At 47.4% G+C, this 26,219-nt stretch overlaps 1 protein-coding gene across 1 annotated transcript; it reads right to left on the bottom strand.

The window, feature by feature from the left end:
* Positions 1–2,107: 2,107 nt before the first annotated feature.
* Positions 2,108–3,028, bottom strand: LOC142302835 (olfactory receptor 5p57-like). Its single transcript, XM_075343947.1, has one exon. The coding sequence runs from the start codon at positions 3,026–3,028 to the stop codon at positions 2,108–2,110; it is 921 nt and encodes a 306-aa protein (XP_075200062.1).
* Between the last annotated feature and the right edge of the window lie 23,191 nt (positions 3,029–26,219).

Genomic DNA, 26,219 nt, shown 5'->3' with positions numbered 1-26,219 from the left:
TTGGAGGGAGTTGAAAGTCCGTGTTGTCCAGCGACAGGCCCAAAACATCACTGCTCTAGAGGAGCATGGAGGAATGGGCCAACATACCACCAACAGTGTGTGCCAAACTTGTGAAGACTTACAGAAAACGTTTCACCTCGGTCATTGCCAACAAAGGATATATAATAAAATATTGACATGAATGTTTGTTATTGACCAAATACTTATTTTCCACCATAATTTGCAAAACAAATCTTCCCAAATCAGATGCAGTGATTTTCTGAATTTGTTTTCTCATTTTTGTCTCATAGTTGTGGTCACCTATGATGCCAATTAAAGGCAAATCTCATCTTTATAAGTTAGAGAACTTGCACAATTGGGGGCTGAATTACTTTTTCTCCACTGTACATCTAATCACTCTTGCAAATTTAGTTTGCAAATAAATCAGAGTGGTTTGTGACACGCACACATAGAGAGAAAGCCAGAGACAGATGACTGTATTTTTTTTACTGCTCACAATTTTTAAACACAATTACTTCCTTCTAACAAAAACAAATGGGAAGTGTCATAATGGCTCCTCCCACTATTTCTCTCTCACTCTCTCTCCATATTAAGTAAATCTGTAATATTGTCTTTTCTTCACACACTAATCTTCACTGATATGCTCTCACACACGATCTGTACAGTTTTTCAGTATTTAATGGTTTTCTCTTCCTTTCTGTATTGCTAAGCTGTAAGTTGTGACATCCCTTCCTTTCTTCCCTCCCTCCCGTCTTTCTTTTCTCCCTCCCTTCCTTAGTCCAACTTTCTCTAATTCCCTCCTCCCTTCCTTCCTTCTTTCCTTTTTGCCTTCTTTCCTCCCTCACTACCACACTCAATCCTTTTCTTCCTTCCTTCCTTCCGTCCTTCACTCTCTCTTTGCTTCTCTCTTCCTTCCCTCTCTCTTCCCTTCCCTTCTACCCTCCTTCCCTCCCTCTACCTTTCTCCCTTCCTTCCCTCTCAATTCCTTTCCTTCTCCCTTCCTTCTCACTCTCTTCGCTTCCCTTCTCCCTTCCTTCCCTCTCTCTTCCCTTCTCCCTTCCTTCCCTCTCTCTTCCCTTCCCTTCTCCCTTCCTTCCCTCACTCTTCCCTTCCCTTCTCCCTTCCTTCCCTCTCTCTTCCCTTCTCCCTTCCTTCCCTCTCTTTCCTTCCCTTCTCCCTTCCTATCCTCTCTCTTCCCTTCCCTTCTCCCTTCCTTCCCTCTCTCTTCCCTTCTCCCTTCCTTCCCTCTCTCTTCCCTTCTCCCTTCCTTTCCACTCTCTTCCCTTCCCTTCAACCTTCCTTCCCTCTCTCTTCCTTTCCCTACTCCCTTCCTCCCCTCACTCTTCCTTCCCTCTCTCTTCCCTTCTCCCTTCCTTCCCTCTCTCTTCCCTTCTCCCTTCATTCCCTCTCTCTTCCCTTCCCTTCTCCCTTCCTTCCCTCTCTCTTCCCTTCCCTTCTCCCTTCCTTCCCACACTCTTCCCTTCCCTTCCCTTCCTTTCCTCTCTCTTCCCTTCTCCCTTCCTTTCCTCTCTTCCCTTCTCCCTTCCTTTCCTCTCTCTTCCCTTCGTCCTTTCTTCCCTCTCTCTTCCCTTTCCTTCTCCCTTCCTTCCCTCTCTCTTCCCTTCCCTTCTCCCTTCCTTCCCTCACTCTTCCCTTCCCTTCTCCCTTCCTTCCCTCTCTTCCCTTTTCCCTTCCTTCCCTCTCTCTTCCCTTCTCCCTTCCTTCCCTTCTCCTTTCCTTCCCTCTCTCTTCCCTTCCCTTCTCCCTTCCTTACCTCACCTTTCCCTTCCCTTCTCCCTTCCTTCCCTCTCTCTTCCCTTCTCCCTTCCTTCCCTCTCTCTTCCCTTCTCCCTTCCATTCCTCTCTCTTCCCTTCCTTCCCTCTCTCTTCCCGTATCCCTTTCTTCCCTCTCTCTTCCCTTCTCCCTCTCTTCCCATCTCCCTTCCTTCCCTCTATCTTTCCTTCCCTTCTCCCTTCCTTCGCTCTCACTTCCCTTCCCCTCCCTTCTTCCTTCATTCTTTCCTTCCTTGCTTACCTCTCTCTTCCCTTCCCTTCTCCCTTCCTTCGCTCTCACTTCCCTTCTCCCTTTCTTACTTCCTTCTTTTAGCTATTTCTTCATTAGCTTCCATAAGATACATCGAATTTCTTCATTTCTAAAGCTGTAGATTAAGGGGTTAAACAAGGGGGTAACCACTGTATATAAAATTGATACAAACTTGTTGACATTAAGAGAGTCCTTTCGGTACGGCACCAAATATATTATAATGAGGGGACCATAAAATGAGCATACCGAAGCCAAGTGAGAGCTACAGGTGGAGAAAGCTTTTTGTCTTCCTACGGAGCTGGAAATCCTGAGAATAGTGATGAAAATGCGGACGTATGTCCAAATGATGAGAGAAAAAATAGGGATAACAATCAGAGTAGAAACTCCAACCGCCGCTACTCTCACTATGGACGTGTCGGAGCAAGCGCGATCCATGAGTGGAGCAAAGTCACAGAAATAATGGTCAATAACGTTTGAACCACAGATCTTTAGTTGACAGAATAGGATAATAGTTATTAAGCTACTTATTGAGCTCAGAATCCATGTGGATAAGACCAATCTCCTGCAAAACTGGAGGTTCATCATGTTGGCATAACGTAGTGGGTTACATATGGCCAAGTAACGATCATATGACATTAATGACAAGATAAGAGATTCCATTGTGCCAAAGAAAGTGTAGATGTATAACTGTATGATGCAACCAGCTAACGACATGAAGCCTCCACCTTTCAGTATGATGTACAGCATGTTGGGGGTGATGTTTGTAGTGAACAATAATTCTGAGATCGAGAGATGTTTAAGGAAATAGAACATTGGATATTGGAGTCGGTGACTTTTTGTCACTAGAATGGATATAACCAAGTCCCCAGTTAAAGTTACCAAATACGTCATCAAGAAGATGATAAAAAGTAATATGTTAATAGAGTTATTACTCTGAAATCCAATCAGGAAGAAGTAAGTGATGGTCTTGTTATCGGGGATCATTTTTATTCAGAACCGCGTTGTCCAATAACCACTGAGATAAAGTTGAAAATTGAAGATGTAATTGGTGAATATTGCAAAGTATTACCTGATTATACAGTACTTGATATATATTACAATCTACTGTCTTGGATTATGATTGGACAGTTGGATTGGATTGATCTGTAACATGCTCTCATCAAAGCCAAAAATGAGTTATAATATATGTTGGCATAAATGCAATGCATAGATGTACAGTAACACTGTGGCCATTCAAAGGACATTACCTAAGGTACAACAAAATGAGCAAATATCATGTAGTAAGAAAATGAGTAAATAGTAATAGTACAGGTAAACAATATACAGTTGGTACCTAGTTAACACTATTGTCAACCTACCACCAGGGGGAGCTGGAGCCCTGCAGGAAAAGACACTATACAGCGCTGAATCAGCATGGAGGTGGACACAGTGTGTGCTGGAGCACTGCCTTGCAGAATCAGCCAGAAAACAGGGGCCACAGGGCATGCAGGGGATGGTCAGGCAGGCCAGGTCATACACAGTATGGTGAGAAAGAAGACTTGAGGAACGAGCAAAAGCGGGGTCGAGGTCAGGCCGAGGTCAGTACCAGAGGAAGCAACCGAGTGTGGAGGTAGGAGGAGGGAGAACGACTGGGGCTATTGTGGGAAGGAAGGAGGTGGGACGGAACCCAGACAGAGCACAGGGGAAGGACGGATCAGGAAACACTTACAGGGACCAGCACTCACAAGCAAAGCAGTGTTAAGCTTATACCTGGCGCTGGATCACCAGAGATGACAGAATTTAAAGCATCCAAGCTCCGGAAGTGAAGCCCGGGAGAAGTCTCTGCCCCCTAGCCATGTGGATGGGGAGGTGGAACCATGACAACTATTTTGATCAGGATAGTGTAAATCCACCCCACTGCAACAAGATGTACCCATCGAGAAGATCCCTAAGGCCTAGGACACACAGCGTGAAAAACGGAGTGAGTGGAATGCGTTGAAAAATTGCATTCCACTCGGACCAATATTACTCTATGGGGCAGCTTCCATGAGCCATTGTTTTCTCAGCCCTAATCGGACTGAGAAACCAGTCGCAGAATGCTTGCGGTGCAATGCAATCCTGTTTTACTCACATCCATTCAAGTTTATGGGGGCAAAAGAAACATTGCATTGCTCTCATGTTACACCGGTGTAATACGAGTGCAGTGTGATTCTCACATCAGCCGGCAACAGAGGAGATAGGGAGATAAATCCCTTCTCTCCTCCACAGCGCTGTCCCTCCCCTCCGCAACTGTGGTCTGATCGCATGATCGGATCACAGTCGCATGACACTTGCATGACACTCGGCTTCCGCTGTGCGAGCATGAGCCAAGTGTCATGCGAGCAGTCACAGTAATCCCCCAACCTAAAGCCCCAGCCTAAAGGCCGCTTTACACACTGCAATATCGGTACCGATATCGCTAGTGTGTGCACCCACCCCCATCTGTTGTGCGACACTGGCAAATCACTGCCCGTGGCACACAACATTGCCCAGACCCGTCACACTACTTACCTGCCTAGCGACTTCGCTGTGACTGGCGAACTGCCTCCTTTCTAAGGGAGCGGTTCGTTCAGCATCACAGCGACGTCACAGCAGCGTCACTGAACCGCCGCCCAATAGCAGCGGAGGGGCGGAGATGAGCGGGACGTAACATCCCGCCCACCTCCTTCCTTCCCCATTGTGGCCGGGAGGCAGGTAAGGAGAGATTCCTCGTTCCTGCGGTGTCACACGGAGCGATGTGTGCTGCCGCAGGAACAAGGAACAACTTCGTTACTGCTGCAGTAACGATATTTGAGAATGGACCCCCATGTCACCGATGAGCGATTTTGCACGTTTTTGCGACAATGTAAAATTGCTCATAGGTGTCACACGCAACGGCATCGCTAATGCGGCCGGATGTGCGTCACCAAATCCGTGACCCCAACGACAACGCATTAGCGATGTCGTAGTGTGTAAAGCCCCCTTAACTCTTTTAGTTCCCCTCACTATATGTAGACAAAGGCAGCGCAGACCAGGACCAGACTGTTTAGACACTTGTGCGAGGAGAACTATAAAACAAAATGAACAGAACATAAAGGAGGAGCCACACTAATGCACCCTCTTTGTGCAAAGGAGCTAAAAAACTAAAGCTGGACTAAAAAATGAGCTGAAAGATATCTTGGTACAAGTGTAATGCATAGGTGTTCATTCACACTGTGGCCAGTTAACAGATAGAACCTAAGATAAAACAAAATGGGCAAATACACTTCAGTAAGTTAATAAATACATAGTAACAGTCCATATAAATAACATAGGGGGCTTAGATAACACTATTTTGACTGAAGAGTAGGATATGGCTGCTGCTCTGTCATTATCTAGTTTGATATCTGCAATGATGCATTATATTGTTTGGCAAATAGTATAAAAGGATACATATAACATTAACTAAAATAAACTACATTTTAAAATATAAAAATCTTGAGAAAACAATTCATTTTTCTGTGCGCCTATTAGTGATAAGTGAGCGTGTTCATTACTGATTAATACTTGATCGAGCACCTGGGTGCTCGGGTGCACTCGGTACTCAGTGCTTGGCCAACACAAATAACCTGTCATCATCCAAGACCGGTATTCTCCGCTCCAGAGTTTCCCAGACCCAGTCTGGTCATATCAGGGGTTAACTTCAATCAGCCTCGTTCTGGTTTCAGGAGACACTATATCTGGTCTCTGCACTTGCATTCCTGTGCCGGTTATAGTTTTGCTCTGCAGCCTGTGACTTGCTCTGGTGAGAATTCCTGTTTGATCTGACTTCTTGTTACTGTGTTCTGACCTGTACCCTCCCTCGTTCATCCGTCTGTCCCGGTCCCTGACTTCCCTCTCCTGTCTGCTGTTTGTGTTTCCCTCTGCATACCTCATCTCCTGGCTTTCGACTTGGTTCTGTTTTCTAACTTGGTTTTCATCCTTCATTTGCAGTGACACGAATTTCCTGCCTTTAGACCCTGACTGTTTGACTACTCTTTTGCCCCTTGGTGGTTCGCCTGTTAACTGCCTCCTTTTGTTGCAGTATGATTTTGTCTCTCCCTCACTACTCTGCTGCCACCTAGTGGGGAATACACTGTACCACGTCCTACCAACCCTTTGTACAGCGTGACAAAACAAACTTCCTTCAGTGAATGACGTGAGCAGGCACCCCAGTGAGAGCAGCTTGCTGTCTTTGAATGGCTCTCACTGGGGGTAAAGACAATATTTTTGGATGTAATGTCTCAAAAAATAAAGAAACCCCTCCCCCCCGGAAATGGTCTGTTTACGGTTGACTGTATGTGGCCAGAGAGCTGAACTGCCCGATCATTGACTTCCATTATACTAGCTACTCAAGTGTCAGGCCTCCTCGACTAAAGAGCACTCAAGCATTTTAGTGCTCACTCATTACTTATCACTATTAAACATCTGAAGTGGTATATCAAAATCACCATTTGTTCTTAAAAAAAATTCCTTGAGGACCAAAATCAGCGGAGAACAAAGCCAATAAAAATAATTCACAAAGCCTGCAAACCTTCGGTATTTCACTTCTGAATGCAACCAGTAAAACTTTCCAATTTTTCTAAATTTCTTACAAAAATGAAGCATAAAATATAAAATTTATACAAATGAGGAGTAAAAACAATGGAGAGATCTGTAGATGCTGCAGGATATAGAAATGGTATAGATTTTAGTACAAGAACTCGCTGCAGTGTATGAGAAGACCTGAAGAAGATACATCTAGTTTGTACATTCCGAGCAGGACTTATAACAATAGATAGATATTTACGCTAATAAATATAAGTCTTATTCTTGTGGTTCGGCAATATGCACCAGTTTATCTCTGATCAGATTTTTTTTCTCCGATAACCTCATGGCTATCCAGTCATAGTCAACGGCTACCAACCTGCGTCTAGAAACTAGAGTCAAAAAGTATCAAAGTGCCTTTCGGTTTTTCACACCTATTAACCATTGGGATATGAAAGACAAATCCACAATATTAGTGATCGTCTACCCCTCGCATCATCCTCACCATCAGATTAAGATCTTTTGAGTTACTCGTTTTTCTGGAATGAAAACCAAACAAGCCACATAATAAAGAATCAGAGGTTACAAAACATTGATGAACAATAGTATAAGACCTACCATCTGCAGCAAAACAAGTGCAGGCCTTGCCTGTGAAGATGCTACAAGAGAGGAATTGTGGAAGAGGAGACCGCTTGTGTCTGCCTGGATTTATACCGCGGTGGTTTCTAATTATTGCCTAAGTTACTCGTCTGTCTCGGGGAATAGAAAGTTATTTATATAAACACTAATTAGTAACTAAGATAGGAAAGAAATTTGTTGAGTAGATGAAGGATTATCCGTTGCCATCACTCATTCCATAAATTGTCTTTCGATTTCCCAATGAAATGTCATATTTAAATGAAGCCTAGATTTTCTGAACAGAATATAAAATGTGTAAAGCAAACAGCGCACAACAGAAAAACTGAGCGTACAACAGAAAAACTGAGCGTACAACAGAAAAACTGAGCAAACAAGAGAAAACCTAAGCGTACAACAGAACAACTGAGCGTACAACAGAAAAACTGAGCATATAACAGAAAAACTGAGCATACAACAGAAAAACTGAGCAAACAAGAGAAAACCTAAGCGTACTACAGAAAAACTGAGCAAACAACAGAAAAACTGACCGTACAACAGAAAAACTGAGCATACAACAGAAAAACTGACCGTACAACAGAAAAACTGAGCATACAACAGAAAAACTGACCGTACAACATAAAACTGAGCGTAAAACAGAAAACCTGAGCATACAACAGAAAAACTGAGCATACAACAGAAAAACTGAGCGTACAACAGAAAAACTGAGTGTACAACAGAAAAACTGAGCATACAACAGAAAAACTGAGCAAACAAGAGAAAACCTAAGCGTACAACAGAACAACTGAGCGTACAACAGAAAAACTGAGCATACAACAGAAAAACTGAGCATACAACAGAAAAACTGAGCATACAACAGAAAAACTGAGCAAACAAGAGAAAACCTAAGCGTACTACAGAAAAACTGACCGTACAACAGAAAAACTGAGCAAACAACAGAAAAACTGACCGTACAACAGAAAAACTGAGCATACAACAGAAAAACTGACCGTACAACAGAAAAACTGAGCATACAACAGAAAAACTGACCGTACAACAGAAAACTGAGCGTAAAACAGAAAACCTGAGCATACAACAGAAAAACTGAGCATACAACAGAAAAACTGAGCGTACAACAGAAAACCTGAGAGTACAACAGAAAAACTGAGCATACAACAGAAAAACTGAGCATACAACAGAAAAACTGACCGTACAACAGAAAACTGAGCGTAAAACAGAAAACCTGAGCATACAACAGAAAAACTGAGCATACAACAGAAAAACTGAGCGTACAACAGAAAACCTGAGAGTACAACAGAAAAACTGAATGCACAATAAAAAAAACTGAACATACAACAGAAAACGTGAACACACAACACAAAAATTGAGCACACAACAGAAAACTGAACGCACCACAGAAAAACTGAGCGTACAACAGAAAAACCGAGCATACAACAAAAAACCTGAGCATACAACAGAAAAACTGAGCATACAACAGAAAACCTGAGCGTAGAACAGAAAACCTGAGCGTACAACAGAAAAACTGAGCGCACAAAATAAAAACTGAGCGCACAACAGAAAAACTGAGCATACAACAGAAAAACTGAGCGTACAACAGAAAAACTGAATGCACAATAAAAATGACTGAACGTACAACAGAAAACATGAATACACAACAGAAAAACTGAGCACACAACAGAAAAACTGAACGCACAACAGAAAAACTGAGCGTACAACAGAAAAACTGAATTCAGAACAGAAAAACTGAGCACAGAACAGAAAACCTTAGCGCACAACAGAAAAACTGAGCGCACAACAGAAAATCTGAGCGTACAACAGAAAACCTGAATGCACAACAGAAAAACTGAGCACACAACAGAAAACCTGAATGCAAAACAGAAAACCTAAACATAGAACAGAAAAACTGAGCATACAACAGAAAAACTGAGCATACAACAGAAAAACTGAGTGTACAACAGATAATTAAGCGTACAACAGAAAACCTGAGCGTGCAACAGAAAAACTGAACGTACAATAGAAAACCTGAGCATACAATAGAAAAACTGAGCATACAACAGAAAACCTGAATGCACAACAAACACTCTGAATGCAGAACCGAAAAACTGAGCACACAACAGAAAAACTGAGTGTCCAAGAGAAAACCTGAATGTAAAACAGAAAAACTGAACGCACAACAGAAAAACTGAATGCAGAATAGAAAAACTGAGCGCACGTCAGAAAACCTGAATGCACAACAGAAAACCTGAATGTGGGGCCCCTTTGAGGCTTTAGTCGCGACAGAGGTACTGCACCTCATCCAGAGGTGTGGTATCCCATCCTGGGTAAGAAGGAGGTCATCACCGGTTCATACAAAGCACAACACCTAGACTCAGCAACACCTCTTCAGACATGGCAAGGGCGTGCTAAACCCAAAGCCAGGTCAGGGGGTGGAGTCTTAGGAGTAGGAACATGGTAGTAAGGTGGGAACACAGAGTGGAGTGTGGAGTGGGTTGGAGAAGGAGCAGTGAAGGAGAAAAGACCTGTGACCTGGAGCTGGTGCAGCTCAGCCTGGGCGCAAGACAGAAGGGGTCCCAGGGACCACGGGACGTGTACTAGCCCACATGGCCCTGTTCCACATATAGCAACCGAGTGGAGGGACTTGGCTGCATATTGGGGACTGGTCCCTAGGCTAGAGGAGAAGAACATACGTACTCCGCTAGTAAAACCAGAGGCTGAGGTGACTGCAAGCACCGAGGCCACATCCGGACACAGGTTTGCTGGAAAGTGACCCCAAAAGGCCAAGGGATAGATCATCAAGCCACCCAAGAGGGTCCGCGGGCACCGGCTTGTGTGTGAAGGCACAAAAGCAGGAGGGAGAAGAAAGTGCGGGAAGGCGACCAGGAAAGGGACACATAAGAAAGGTGCACTTTCGACCTCTGAACTACCTGGGATTAGCTGAAGCCCTTTACATTGAATCCCAGCACTCCAAAGGTGTTCACTGGCGCCGTGTTGCCTTGGAACCTGCTACAATGAGTAAAAACCTTGAGACTGCATACCTGTGTCACTCCGTTATTCTACTGCACCTCCAGCCCTGGACCCCCTGCCATCATAGACTACTACTCCTACTCCCATCGGCCCTGGGGCCCAGCTCTACCTGTGTAGAGCTATACCTACCAAGCTACTTTACCTTCTACCCCGGAGGCTTCCCTATCTCGCAGCGGCGGCACCTAACTTGCCGCATACCACGGGTAAACTGTCATCATCCCCTTTATATTTAAATGACACCGCCGGGGTCACGGAATTGGGCCTTGCCACCACGGAGTCCCAGCAGCAGAACCAAGGTATGGTAACAGGTTCCCCACGGCCCCGGCATGGGCGTGTCAAATGCACAACAGAACAACTGAACACTAGAGATGAGCGAACCGGTCCCGGTTCGGCTCGAGGCGGTTCGCCGAACGGGGGGTCTGGCTCGAGTTCGGCTCGTCGAACGTTCGACGAACCGAACTCGAGCCCATAGGAAACAATGGCAGGCAATCACAAACACAGTAAAACACCTAGAAAACACCCTCAAAGGTGTCCAAAAGGTGACAAACAACTCACAACACAACACAAACACATGGGAAAGTGACAAGGACATGTACTCATGCGAAAACAAAACAGCTGGACAAGGAAAAAGAGGAGGACACACAGATATAGGCATGGCACGCCCTTCTAAAGTCATGTAAAACACCGCAAGGTGACTCCAAGCGGAGTCTCCCTTTTTTCCAAAAATTGGGCCCCACACACCCACCCCTTCAGTGGCAGCAGTTGTGCCCCAGTTGTACACTTCACAGCTAGATTTGCATCAAGCACATTCAAAAATACGCCATTCTTATCCGTCCCCAGGATGACACCGGGGTAGGTAGCAAAGTCTTTCCTGATCCCAGCTCTGTTCATCTTGGCTTCTTTTAAAAACACAGCAAGCAAGGGTTACTCCAAGCGGAGTCTCCCTTTTTTCCAAAAATTGGGCCACACAGACACCCACCCCATCAGTGGCAGCACTTGGGCCCTAGTTGCAAACAGGATGTTTTGATTTGCATCAAGCACATTCAAAAATACGCTATTCTTAGCCGTCCCCAGGATGACACTGGGGTAGGTAGCAAAGTCTTTGCTGACCCATGACTTGTTCATCTTGGCTTCTTTTAAAAACAATGTAAGCAAGGGTTACTCCAAGCGGAGTCTCCCCTTTTTTCCAAAAATTGGGCCCCACACACACCCACCCATTCAGTGGCAGCACTTGGGCCCTAGTTGCAAACAGGATGTTTTGATTTGCATCAAGCACATTCAAAAATACGCTATTCTTATCCGTCCCCAGGATGACACCGGGGTAGGTAGCAAAGTCTTTCCTGATCCCAGCTCTGTTCATCTTGGCTTCTTTTAAAAACAATGTAAGCAAGGGTTACTCCAAGCGGAGTCTCCCCTTTTTTCCAAAAATTGGGCCCCACACACACCCACCCATTCAGTGGCAGCACTTGGGCCCTAGTTGCAAACAGGATGTTTTGATTTGCATCAAGCACATTCAAAAATACGCTATTCTTATCCGTCCCCAGGATGACACCGGGGTAGGTAGCAAAGTCTTTCCTGATCCCAGCTCTGTTCATCTTGGCTTCTTTTAAAAACACAGCAAGCAAGGGTTACTCCAAGCGGAGTCTCCCTTTTTTCCAAAAATTGGGCCACACAGACACCCACCCCATCAGTGGCAGCACTTGGGCCCTAGTTGCAAACAGGATGTTTTGATTTGCATCAAGCACATTCAAAAATACGCTATTCTTAGCCGTCCCCAGGATGACACTGGGGTAGGTAGCAAAGTCTTTGCTGACCCATGACTTGTTCATCTTGGCTTCTTTTAAAAACAATGTAAGCAAGGGTTACTCCAAGCGGAGTCTCCCCTTTTTTCCAAAAATTGGGCCCCACACACACCCACCCATTCAGTGGCAGCAGTTGTGCCCCAGTTGTACACTTCACAGCTAGATTTGCATCAAGCACATTCAAAAATACGCCATTCTTATCCGTCCCCAGGATGACACCGGGGTAGGTAGCAAAGTCTTTCCTGATCCCAGCTCTGTTCATCTTGGCTTCTTTTAAAAACACAGCAAGCAAGGGTTACTCCAAGCGGAGTCTCCCTTTTTTCCAAAAATTGGGCCACACAGACACCCACCACATCAGTGGCAGCACTTGGGCCCTAGTTGCAAACAGGATGTTTTGATTTGCATCAAGCACATTCAAAAATACGCTATTCTTAGCCGTCCCCAGGATGACACTGGGGTAGGTAGCAAAGTCTTTGCTGACCCATGACTTGTTCATCTTGGCTTCTTTTAAAAACAATGTAAGCAAGGGTTACTCCAAGCGGAGTCTCCCCTTTTTTCCAAAAATTGGGCCCCACACACACCCACCCATTCAGTGGCAGCAGTTGTGCCCCAGTTGTACACTTCACAGCTAGATTTGCATCAAGCACATTCAAAAATACGCCATTCTTATCCGTCCCCAGGATGACACCGGGGTAGGTAGCAAAGTCTTTCCTCATCCCAGCTCTGTTCATCTTGGCTTCTTTTAAAAACACAGCAAGCAAGGGTTACTCCAAGCGGAGTCTCCCTTTTTTCCAAAAATTGGGCCACACAGACACCCACCACATCAGTGGCAGCACTTGGGCCCTAGTTGCAAACAGGATGTTTTGATTTGCATCAAGCACATTCAAAAATACGCTATTCTTAGCCGTCCCCAGGATGACACTGGGGTAGGTAGCAAAGTCTTTGCTGACCCATGACTTGTTCATCTTGGCTTCTTTTAAAAACAATGTAAGCAAGGGTTACTCCAAGCGGAGTCTCCCCTTTTTTCCAAAAATTGGGCCCCACACACACCCACCCATTCAGTGGCAGCACTTGGGCCCTAGTTGCAAACAGGATGTTTTGATTTGCATCAAGCACATTCAAAAATACGCTATTCTTAGCCGTCCCCAGGATGACACCGGGGTAGGTAGCAAAGTCTTTCCTGATCCCAGCTCTGTTCATCTTGGCTTCTTTTAAAAACAATGTAAGCAAGGGTTACTCCAAGCGGAGTCTCCCCTTTTTTCCAAAAATTGGGCCCCACACACACCCACCCATTCAGTGGCAGCACTTGGGCCCTAGTTGCAAACAGGATGTTTTGATTTGCATCAAGCACATTCAAAAATACGCTATTCTTATCCGTCCCCAGGATGACACCGGGGTAGGTAGCAAAGTCTTTCCTGATCCCAGCTCTGTTCATCTTGGCTTCTTTTAAAAACACAGCAAGCAAGGGTTACTCCAAGCGGAGTCTCCCTTTTTTCCAAAAATTGGGCCACACAGACACCCACCCCATCAGTGGCAGCACTTGGGCCCTAGTTGCAAACAGGATGTTTTGATTTGCATCAAGCACATTCAAAAATACGCTATTCTTAGCCGTCCCCAGGATGACACCGGGGTAGGTAGCAAAGTCTTTCCTGATCCCAGCTCTGTTCATCTTGGCTTCTTTTAAAAACACAGCAAGCAAGGGTTACTCCAAGCGGAGTCTCCCTTTTTTCCAAAAATTGGGCCACACAGACACCCACCACATCAGTGGCAGCACTTGGGCCCTAGTTGCAAACAGGATGTTTTGATTTGCATCAAGCACATTCAAAAATACGCTATTCTTAGCCGTCCCCAGGATGACACTGGGGTAGGTAGCAAAGTCTTTGCTGACCCATGACTTGTTCATCTTGGCTTCTTTTAAAAACAATGTAAGCAAGGGTTACTCCAAGCGGAGTCTCCCCTTTTTTCCAAAAATTGGGCCCCACACACACCCACCCATTCAGTGGCAGCACTTGGGCCCTAGTTGCAAACAGGATGTTTTGATTTGCATCAAGCACATTCAAAAATACGCTATTCTTAGCCGTCCCCAGGATGACACCGGGGTAGGTAGCAAAGTCTTTCCTGATCCCAGCTCTGTTCATCTTGGCTTCTTTTAAAAACACAGCAAGCAAGGGTTACTCCAAGCGGAGTCTCCCTTTTTTCCAAAAATTGGGCCACACAGACACCCACCCCATCAGTGGCAGCACTTGGGCCCTAGTTGCAAACAGGATGTTTTGATTTGCATCAAGCACATTCAAAAATACGCTATTCTTAGCCGTCCCCAGGATGACACTGGGGTAGGTAGCAAAGTCTTTGCTGACCCATGACTTGTTCATCTTGGCTTCTTTTAAAAACAATGTAAGCAAGGGTTACTCCAAGCGGAGTCTCCCCTTTTTTCCAAAAATTGGGCCCCACACACACCCACCCATTCAGTGGCAGCACTTGGGCCCTAGTTGCAAACAGGATGTTTTGATTTGCATCAAGCACATTCAAAAATACGCTATTCTTATCCGTCCCCAGGATGACACCGGGGTAGGTAGCAAAGTCTTTCCTGATCCCAGCTCTGTTCATCTTGGCTTCTTTTAAAAACAATGTAAGCAAGGGTTACTCCAAGCGGAGTCTCCCTTTTTTTTCCAAAAATTGGGCCCCACACAGACACCTTATCAGTGGCAGCACTTGTGCCCTAGTTGCAAACAGGATGTTTTGATTCGCATCAAGCACAGTCCAAATCCACAAGCATTTACTCTCCCCAGGATGACACAGGGGTAGTAAATTCCTTCTGGATCCATGACTTGTTCATTTTGATGAACGTCAGTCTGTCCACATTGTCACTGGACAGACGCGTGCGCTTATCTGTCAGCACACACCCAGCAGCACTGAATACACGTTCAGAGACAACGCTGGCAGCTGGACACGACAAAATCTCCAAGGCGTAACTGGAGAGCTCTGGCCATTTTTCTATGTTTGAAGCCCAAAAGGAGCAAGGCTCCAGTTGCACAGTCATGGCATCGATGTTCATTTGGAGATACTCCTGTATCATCCTCTCCAGCCGTTGAGTATGTGTCAGACTTGTTGTCTCTGGTGGCCTTGCAAAAGAGGGTCTAAAAAAATTATGAAAAGATTCCATAAAATTGCTGTTACCAGCACCAGATACGGTCCTACTGGTACGGGTAGACTGTTGAAGATGACGAGACCGTCCCATGTTTGTCAAGTTACAACTGGGAGATTCACTCCCTGCACCTGCACGGTTGTTTGGTGGAAAAGCCGAGCTAAGATCTAGTAACAGCTTCTGCTGATATCCCTGCATACGTGCGTCCCTTTCTATGGCTGGAATTATGTCACAAAATTTGGACTTGTACCGGGGATCTAATAGTGTGGCAATCCAGTAGTCATCATCACTTCTAATTTTGACAATACGACTGTCATGTTGGAGGTAGTGCAACAAAAAGGCACTCATGTGTCTTGCGCAGCCATGCGGACCAAGTCCATGCTGTGTTTGTGGCATAGAGGTGCTACCCGTTCTTTCTTCCTCTGACATCTGACCCCAACCTCTTTCAACTGAAATTTGACCAAGGTCTCCCTCATCCGCTGAGTCTTCCATGTCCATGGACAGTTCGTCCTCCATTTCTTCATGTTCTCCTGCACCTTGCTCAACATTTCGCCTGCTACTATGCGCCCTTGTCGATCCCTGTCCCCCATGGTCCCATGCCTGCTGCGTTGGTGATGATGAACGTCTGGACCTTCGTGATGTTGTTGTCCCTTGCGCATATGAATCCTCCTGTAGTTCCTCCCCTTCATGTTGTCCCACCCCCTGACTCCGAATAGTGCTTAGCGTGTGCTCCAGCATGTAAATGACTGGAATCGTCATGCTGATAATGGCATTGTCAGAGCTAAACATATTCGTCGCCATGTCGAAACTGTGCAGAAGGGTGCATAGGTCCTTGATCTGAGACCACTCCATCAGGGTGATCTGCCCCACCTCTGCATCTCGTTGGCCCAGGCTATACGTCATGACGTATTGCACCAGGGCTCTGCGGTGCTGCCACAGTCGCTGTAACATGTGGAGAGTTGAATTCCAGCGTGTCGCCACATCGCATTTCAGGCGATGAACCGGCAGGCCGAAAGACTTCTGGAGCGATGCAAGTCGCTCTGCTGCGGCGCTTGAACGGCGGAAGTGAGCTGACAGTTTTCGTGCCCTGTTCAGAAGGCCATCTAGGCCGGGATAGTGTGTTAAAAATTGCTGCACGACAAGGTTCAACACGTGAGCCATACAAGGTACGTGTGTCACCTTGCCCAGGCGAAGTGCCGCACCCAGGTTTGCAGCATTGTCGCACACGGCCTTACCAGGCTGCAGTTTGAGTGGAGACAACCATTTATTAAACTCGGACCGCAAAGCTGACCACAACTCCTCAGCTGTGTGACTCTTATTACCAAGACATGTCAAGCTAAAGACCGCCTGATGCCGTTGCGCTCTGCTGCCAGCATAGTAATGAGGGGTGCGTGATTCCTTCTGCGCAGTGAGAACGCTGGTGGCCTGACCAGGCAGGCTTGGGGCGGAGGTGGAGGACCCAGATGAGGTGGAGGATGCAGAAGCAGTGGCGGAACTTGGACAGACAGAGGATTGACACACAAGTCGTGGGGACGGCAAGACTTGTGCAGCAGACCCTTCACCATCTATCACCATAGTTACCCAGTGCCCAGTCAGCGACATGTAACGTCCCTGTCCATGCTTACTGGTCCAAGTATCGGTGGTGAAATGCACCCGTTCACACACAGAGTTTCTCAAGGAAGCGGTGATGTTGTGTGCGACATGCTGGTGTAGCGCGGGCACACCTTTCTTAGAGAAGTAGTGGCGACTAGGCATCTGGTACTGGGGCACAGCGACAGACATAAGGTCTCTAAAATCCTGTGTGTCCACTAGGCGGAAAGGCAGCATTTCGGTAGCCAACAGCTTACAGAGGGATAGAGTCAACCTCTTAGCTTTGTCATGGGTCGGAGGAAGTGGCCTTTTATTTGACCACATCTGAGGGACAGAGATCTGGCTGCTGTGTGTAGACGGTGTTGAGTAGGGTGTCCCTGGAAAAATGCAGGTTTGTGAGGAAAGTGCAGGCGGAGACATGATGTTGCCTTCATCCAACGTTGGTGCTATCGATGTCTGAGAGAGCTGTACACACTCACTTGTTTCCCCTTCCAAACCAACTGACGACCTTACAAGCAAACTGCCTGTTGCGGTTACAGTGGTGGAAGTTTTGCGTGGAAAAACAGGTGTGGCAGCTGTCCCCACAGTCCTAGAAGATGAAGAGCGCGCGGATGCAGTGGAAGGGGCGGGCGGTGGATGGTTCGCTCCACTAGGCCGCATTGCAGCACGGTGAGCTTCCCACCGGGACTTATGATATTTAGTCATGTGACGATTCATGGAAGAAGTTGTCAAACTGCTGAGGTTTTGACCTCTACTAACAGAATCATGACAAATGTTACATATCACATGAGTTGGGCGATCTTTTTCGATGTGAAAAAAGGACCAGGCTAGGCAAGGCTTAGAGGCCATGCGACCTGTTGATCCACCACGAATAATGCTCATAGGCAGAGTGGTGGCTGAGGATGCAGTTGTAGACGTGCTACCAGTTCTCCGACTCTGTCCAGGAAGGCGCAAGGTAACTTCGTCGTCGGTTGCATCCTCCTCCACCGCCTCTGTTGACCTCCTCGAGTGCCTGACTGGGGGTTGACAGTAGGTGGGATCTAGAACGTCATCATCAATTGTTGTGTTTGCACTCCCCTCCCCCTCAGACCGAGCCTCTTCTTGCCCTGAACGAATATTTAAGTTGTCATCACAATCGGGTATCTGCGTCTCATCTTCATCAGTATGTTCCTCATTGTCTATAACCACAGGTGTTACAGTTTGTGACAAAGGGTCAACATTATGCTCAGAAACTTGGTCCTCACGGCCTGAATCTGAGTCACAAAGGTTCTGGGCATCACTGCAGACCATTTCCTGTTCTGTACTCACTGTAGCTTGGGAGCAGACCTCTGATTCCCAGGCTATAGTGTGACTGAACAGCTCTGCAGACTCAGCCATCTCAGTTCCACCATACTGTGCAGGGCTGATGGAGACTTCAGAGCTGGGAGAAAGCAAGTTTGATTGGGATGACAACTCAGAGGACTGGTGTTTTTTGGATGCGGTACTTGAAGTGGCAGAGAGGGCACTTGTTGGACCACTTGAGATCCATTCAAGCATTTTCCTTTTTTGCCCATCATCTACCTTTGTTCCTGTTGTTCGTGTCCGTAACAAAGGGAGCACATCGGATTGTCCACGGTAAGTAGTAGACATCTTACTTTTGCTGGTAGATGGTCTATCTTCAGCAGATGATAATGGAGCTTTGCCACCTTCCCCACGGACAAAACCTTTTTTGCCTTTTACACCACGCCTCTTCCCCTTTCCACCAGCATCTGTCATTTTGCCACTCATGTTGATTGCGACAAGATTGTGGACTGAAAATGTGGTAGTAAAAATTGAGAGGTGGTGAAGATTGCAGTGGTGGTCTAGCTTTATTAACAGCAGAATAATAAAGAATAAATATCCCTGACAATGCAACTTAGTTATAATTAGTTGGAGTGTGCAACGCAGGCAGACGTGCTGCAAATGTCTTTGCACTAGTGGGACTATAGCAAAGTCCAATAGCCACGTATAGGATGCCACTAGGTACACTGAGTGTTTGCTAGTATAATGGCTTGGTTAGAATGAGTTGTAGTGTGCAACGCAGGCAGACGCGCTCTGCAAATGTCTTTGCACTAGTGGGACTATAGCAAAGTCCAATAGCCACGTATAGGATGCCACTAGGTACACTGAGTGTTTGCTAGTATAATGGCTTGGTTAGAATGAGTTGTAGTGTGCAATGCAGGCAGATGTGCTCTGCTAATGTCTTTGCACTAGTGGGACTATAGCAAAGTCCAATAGCCACGTATAGGATGCCACTAGGTACACTGAGTGTTTGCTAGTATAATGGCTTGTTTAGAATGAGTTGTAGTGTGCAACGCAGGCAGACGCGCTCTGCAAATGTCTTTGCACTAGTGGGACTATAGCAAAGTCCAATAGCCACGTATAGGATGCCACTAGGTACACTGAGTGTTTGCTAGTATAATGGCTTGTTTAGAATGAGTTGTAGTGTGCAATGCAGGCAGACGCGCTCTGCAAATGTCTTTGCACTAGTGGGACTATAGCAAAGTCCAATAGCCACGTATAGGATGCCACTAGGTACACTGAGTGTTTGCTAGTATAATGGCTTGGTTAGAATGAGTTGTAGTGTGCAATGCAGGCAGATGTGCTCTGCTAATGTCTTTGCACTAGTGGGACTATAGCAAAGTCCAATAGCCACGTATAGGATGCCACTAGGTACACTGAGTGTTTGCTAGTATAATGGCTTGGTTAGAATGAGTTGTAGTGTGCAACGCAGGCAGACGCGCTCTGCAAATGTCTTTGCACTAGTGGGACTATAGCAAAGTCCAATAGCCACGTATAGGATGCCACTAGGTACACTGAGTGTTTGCTAGTATAATGGCTTGGTTAGAATGAGTTGTAGTGTGCAATGCAGGCAGATGTGCTCTGCTAATGTCTTTGCACTAGTGGGACTATAGCAAAGTCCAATAGCCACGTATAGGATGCCACTAGGTACACTGAGTGTTTGCTAGTATAATGGCTTGTTTAGAATGAGTTGTAGTGTGCAATGCAGGCAGACGCGCTCTGCAAATGTCTTTGCACTAGTGGGACTATAGCAAAGTCCAATAGCCACGTATAGGATGCCACTAGGTACACTGAGTGTTTGCTAGTATAATGGCTTGGTTAGAATGAGTTGTAGTGTGCAATGCAGGCAGATGTGCTCTGCTAATGTCTTTGCACTAGTGGGACTATAGCAAAGTCCAATAGCCACGTATAGGATGCCACTAGGTACACTGAGTGTTTGCTAGTATAATGGCTTGGTTAGAATGAGTTGTAGTGTGCAACGCAGGCAGACGCGCTCTGCAAATGTCTTTGCACTAGTGGGACTATAGCAAAGTCCAATAGCCACGTATAGGATGCCACTAGGTACACTGAGTGTTTGCTAGTATAATGGCTTGTTTAGAATGAGTTGTAGTGTGCAATGCAGGCAGACGCGCTCTGCAAATGTCTTTGCACTAGTGGGACTATAGCAAAGTCCAATAGCCACGTATAGGATGCCACTAGGTACACTGAGTGTTTGCTAGTATAATGGCTTGGTTAGAATGAGTTGTAGTGTGCAATGCAGGCAGATGTGCTCTGCTAATGTCTTTGCACTAGTGGGACTATAGCAAAGTCCAATAGCCACGTATAGGATGCCACTAGGTACACTGAGTGTTTGCTAGTATAATGGCTTGTTTAGAATGAGTTGTAGTGTGCAACGCAGGCAGACGCGCTCTGCAAATGTCTTTGCACTAGTGGGACTATAGCAAAGTCCAATAGCCACGTATAGGATGCCACTAGGTACACTGAGTGTTTGCTAGTATAATGGCTTGGTTAGAATGAGTTGTAGTGTGCAATGCAGGCAGATGTGCTCTGCTAATGTCTTTGCACTAGTGGGACTATAGCAAAGTCCAATAGCCACGTATAGGATGCCACTAGGTACACTGAGTGTTTGCTAGTATAATGGCTTGTTTAGAATGAGTTGTAGTGTGCAATGCAGGCAGACGCGCTCTGCAAATGTCTTTGCACTAGTGGGACTATAGCAAAGTCCAATAGCCACGTATAGGATGCCACTAGGTACACTGAGTGTTTGCTAGTATAATGGCTTGGTTAGAATGAGTTGTAGTGTGCAATGCAGGCAGATGTGCTCTGCTAATGTCTTTGCACTAGTGGGACTATAGCAAAGTCCAATAGCCACGTATAGGATGCCACTAGGTACACTGAGTGTTTGCTAGTATAATGGCTTGTTTAGAATGAGTTGTAGTGTGCAATGCAGGCAGACGCGCTCTGCAAATGTCTTTGCACTAGTGGGACTATAGCAAAGTCCAATAGCCACGTATAGGATGCCACTAGGTACACTGAGTGTTTGCTAGTATAATGGCTTAGTTATCAGTTGGAGTGTGCAGAGGACAAGAGGGTACAGTGGCAGGATTGTGGTGCTCTGGGTAGAGGAATGGAAGCCTGCCTTTCTATTCCCTCCTAATGGTGAAATGCAGGTAGGAAATCCCTGACCTGGGCTACACAGACGCTGTTGCTGTTTGCAGGACCTGTCACCTATGGCTCTCTGACCCTGCCGGTTGGAGCCCTTAAAAGGACTGCTATAAAGTGCTCTCCCTAAGCTGTCTAACGCTGTGTATGCAGCGCATACAGCTGTATCGGCTATAGGACTCAGGAAGACGGAGCTGCGACAGTGATGTCTGACACCAAAGACGCAGAAGGCAGATAATGGCGTCCGTGAAGAAAATGTCCGGTTTTATAATGCAGGGACATGTGACATGCAGATCCTATCACACATGCCGTTGCTTCTCTGGCTCAAAGTCCACTTAGCTGTGTGTGTGTCTGGGATTGGCTGACATGCTGGCCCGCCCCACAAGACGCGCGCACTTAGGGAAGGAAGACAAGAAAAAAAAAAAAAAAAAATGGCGATCGCCATTATAGAAACAGCAGTGATCTGAAGGCGCTGTTCACGCACACTATACACTGAAATGTGATAATAGTTTGATTCACAGAGTGACTTACACTATTACAGCAGAAACCAAGCTATGATTTAGCTGTTTTTTGGCTGCTAGAACCGTTCTCGAACGTTTCTAGAACTACCGAGCTTTTGCAAAAAGCTCGAGTTCTAGTTCGATCTAGAACATGCCCCAAAATCACTCGAGCCGCGAACTGGAGAACCACGAACCACGAACCGCGCTCAACTCTACTGAACACACAAAAGAAAAACTGAATGCACAACAGAAAACCTGACTGCACAACAGAAATGTATGGAAACCAAGAAAGTCACAATAATTTGTGCTTAATGATTAGGTATAGATATTAGGTAATAAAACATCATGTTTTCCATATTCCATTTTTCTATAACAGTGTATATTTTCATGTACCCTATGTGAGACTGTGACCGGGGTTGTCAATGACGGCCGGTACGTCTCGCTCCGGTTGTGCTCCCTCCATGTATAGAAAGCAACTCCCCTCCAGGGTTAATGCTGTTTCCCTGCAAGCTGAAAGGAGGGTTAAAAGGAAACAGGAACCGGGGTGTGGGGCCCTAGTGTGAAGGAGTGAACACAACTCCCTAAGCTTCTGCCAAAGAAGCACATGTGAGCCATTTCTGGAATCTGGCTTGTTGGTTCTGGAGGAGGATATTCCGGAACACGTGTTGTGTGCTGTTTTGGATTTTTGTTTGGACAATAAACCGCGTGCTGTGACCATTGGTGCCTGGATCCCGTGTCTTCTGCCACACAGCCCACCACGCTACCTCACATATGGTGGAGAATGTGGGCAGTCCAGCCCGGTGAGGTGTAGCATCCATCCCTGGTGACCCAGTAGCGCATGTCCTGGATTCGAGCGGCTACACTACAGCCCAAACCCGGCGGCAACATGGAGGACATACTAAAGCAGCTGGCTCAGGCTAATGCACAGCAACAACAGACCAATGCACACCTGCTCCGGTCGTTGGATCGTCAGCAGCAACAGCACCAGCACTCCTTGCAATTGCAGGAACAAAGGCACCAAGAACAGATGGTCCTCCTGACCAAGTCGATCCGTGCCGGACCGGCAGCAACAACCCCGGGACCGGGTGACGACGGCAGCGTCCGGAAAGCAGTGAGACAAGCGTTGCAAAAGATGACACCGGGGGATGATGTGGAAGCATTACTGGCTGTGTTTGAGCGGGTGGCCGAGCGGGAGAAGCTGCCGACCCCCCAGTGGGCTGAGGTATTGTTGCCCTATCTGACGGGGGAGCCCCAAAAAGCATACCTGGACCTCTGTACCGAGGACGCCATAGAATATGAGACCCTAAAAGCCGAAATTCTTGCTCGGTTGGGGGTGAATACTTATGTACGGGCTCAGCGGGTAAATCAGTGGTTCTATGAGGAAGTCAAACCCGTACGCTCCCAGGCCTATGACTTGTTGCATCTGGTAAAGAAGTGGTTGCAGCCTGACACTCTGAGCCCTGCGCAAATGGTGGAGAGGGTAGTGGTTGATCGCTTTGTGCGCACTTTACCCATCACCATTCAATGGTGGGTAGGACAGGGCGACCCAAGTACCCTGGACCAATTAGTGTGCCTGGTGGAGCGGCATGTGGCTACGCAGGACTTGATACGGGACACTGAGACTTTGCGTGCCGCTCGTCGGTCCGGCCCCTCCAAGCTTCGGGCCAAGGACCCACCGCTGACACCGGTGCGGGAGTCCGCTACCGTCCCGTCTGAGGCCGCGCCCGCCGTCCCTCAGTTCTGGAAGGCTCTGTACCCTAAACGACAACTCGTCAAGGGGGTTTCCTTCCTTATTAGATGTTGGCAGTGCCAGCGGGTGGGACATATGGAAGCCCAGTGTCCACTCACCACGGAGCCCATGGATTGTGGGGTTACCCGGCGGGGTTCAATGTATGCTCAGGCGGTGTGTACCGCGGACCTTGTCTCCCCGGAGACTGAGCCCCACTTGTGCCAAATACAGGTGAATGGATGTCCTGTTACAGGCTTGTTGGATTCCGGAAGCTTAGTGACCCTTGTGCGATCAACCCTAATGGCTGAAGTAAAGGCCACAGGACGTACAGTGGGGGTGGTTTGCATACATGGGGACCGCCGAGACTATCCCACGGGGGTTGTCACCATCACAGCACCCTGCGGTCAGGTGCAACATGAGGTGGGACTTATGAACACTCTTCCCTACGACATGATCCTAGGAAGGGATCTGCCGTATTTTTGGACTCTATGGAAGGGGCCTTCTAAGTCCCCTCAGGTATTGGACAGTCCAGGACCTGAGCCCGACAATCCCAAATCCGGGACGCCTGCCGTAGGGGTCCCCATGATAGGGACAGAATGTGAACCCGATAGGTCACCCCTAGAGGTATTGGCAGGAGAGGCTGAGATGGTCGAGCCCATCCCAGAGTTGGAGGCGTCCCCGGATACGTTTGGGACAGCCCAACTCCAGGACCCTACATTAATACATGCCTGGGGTCGGGTGACAGTAGTTGACGGGGTGGCACAGGTGCCCGGTGCCCAGGTAAGGTACCCCCATTTCGCTCTTAAGCAGGACTTGCTCTACCAGGTAGATGAAATACGGGGCGTGGTAGTTGAGCAGTTGGTGGTGCCCCAGCCGTATCGCCGGCGGGTCCTCGATTTGGCTCATAAACACCTGATGAGTCGCCACCTAGGGGGCCAAGAAAACGCAGGAGCGAATATTGCAAAGGTTCTATTGGCCCGGGGTCTTTGGGAAGGTAAAACGGTTCTGCGAAACCTGCCCGGAGTGTCAGCTTACCGCACCCCTGGCTTACTTTCGCAGTCCGTTGGTACCGTTACCCATTATAGAAGTCCCTTTTGAACGGATAGCGATGGATCTGGTGGGGCCCCTCGTAAAGTCCGCTCGAGGGCACCAATACATCCTAGTGATCGTCGACTATGCCATCCGGTATCCAGAGGCGATACCTCTCAGACATACTGCAGCGAAGCTTATAGCTCGAGAGTTGTTTGCTGTGTCCTGCCAGGTGGGGTTGCCCAAGGAGATCCTTACGGATCAGGGGACCCCATTCATGTCTAAAGTGACCAAAGAGCTATGCCGGCTACTCCAGATCAAGCAGTTGCGTACGTCTGTGTATCATCCGCAAACGGACGGTTTAGTGGAGCGATTCAATAAAACCCTGAAAACCATGCTAAAAAGGGTGATTTCCAAAGATGGGAAAGACTGGGATATGATGCTTCCCTATTTGATGTTTGCCATCCGAGAGGTGCCACAGGCATCCACAGGGTTTTCGCCTTTTGAGTTGTTACACGGGCGACATCCCCAGGGATTGTTGGACCTGGCTAAGGAAACATGGGAGCAGGAGTCCACCCCCCATAAAAGTGTGATTCATGCCAATTGTGAAGGAGCATTAACAGGAGGCTCAGGCCGCGCAGAGCGGCCGCTACAATAGACAAGCCACCGTGCGGACCTTTAACCCCGGGGATCGGGTGTTGGTGTTGGTCCCCACGGCAGAGAGTAAATTCCTGGCTCAGTGGCAAGGCCCCTACGAGATAAAGGAAAGAATCGGGGCGGTCAACTATAAGGTATTGCAGCCCGGTAGGCGGAAACCTGAATAAATATATCATGTCAACCTGTTAAAACCTTGGCAGGAACGGGAAAGCCTGATGGTTGATTTTCCCCCATCTCTCTCCTCTTCGGGTCGTTCAAATCCGGCTCCAGCGACCTCCAGAGAGGACGAACCGGAAGTAAGGATTGGAGAAGCCCTCACCAAGCAACAGAGGCGAGAGGCCAGAAGGCTGGTTCAGCAGAACCCCGATGTCTTCTCCGAACTGCCTGGTAGGACCAGTCTGATACGACATGACATTGTCACCGAGCCTCACCTGAAGGTACGCCTGAAGCCATACCGGGTGCCGGAGGCTCGAAGACAAGCCATATCAGAGGAAGTGAAGACAATGCTACGCCTGGGGGTCATCGAAAAATCCCGGAGTGAATGGGCTAGTCCCATTGTCCTAATACCAAAACCCGATGGCTCCTTAAGGTTCTGCAATGACTTTAGGAGATTGAACGAAATATCCAATTTCGATCTCTACCCCATGCCCTGGGTGGATGAGCTGATTGATAGGCTGGGACAGGCGTGATATTTCACCACGCTCGACCTGACCAAGGGGTACTGGCAGGTGCCATTGACGGAGTCCACCAAGGAGAAAACCGCTTTTGTTATGCCGGAGGGTCTCTTCCACTATGTTGTCTTGCCTTTTGGGTTATATGGTGCTCCGGCCACGTTCCAGAGGTTGATGGACTTGGTGCTGGAACCCCACCAGGCGTATGCATCAGCGTACCTTGATGACATCATTATTTACAGCTCTGAGTGGCAGACCCACTTGGAACAGGTACAAGCGGTGGTGAATGCGCTCCGAACAGCCGGATTGACAGCCAATCCCAAGAAATGTGCGTTGGGGCTCACGGAAGCCCGCTACTTGGGCTACGT

This window comes from Anomaloglossus baeobatrachus, chromosome 4 (genome assembly GCF_048569485.1).
Source record: "Anomaloglossus baeobatrachus isolate aAnoBae1 chromosome 4, aAnoBae1.hap1, whole genome shotgun sequence".
In the NCBI taxonomy this organism is placed as follows: domain Eukaryota; kingdom Metazoa; phylum Chordata; class Amphibia; order Anura; family Aromobatidae; genus Anomaloglossus; species Anomaloglossus baeobatrachus.
The sequence above is the reverse complement of the archived record's forward strand: the minus strand, read 5'-3'. Positions and strand labels throughout refer to the sequence as shown.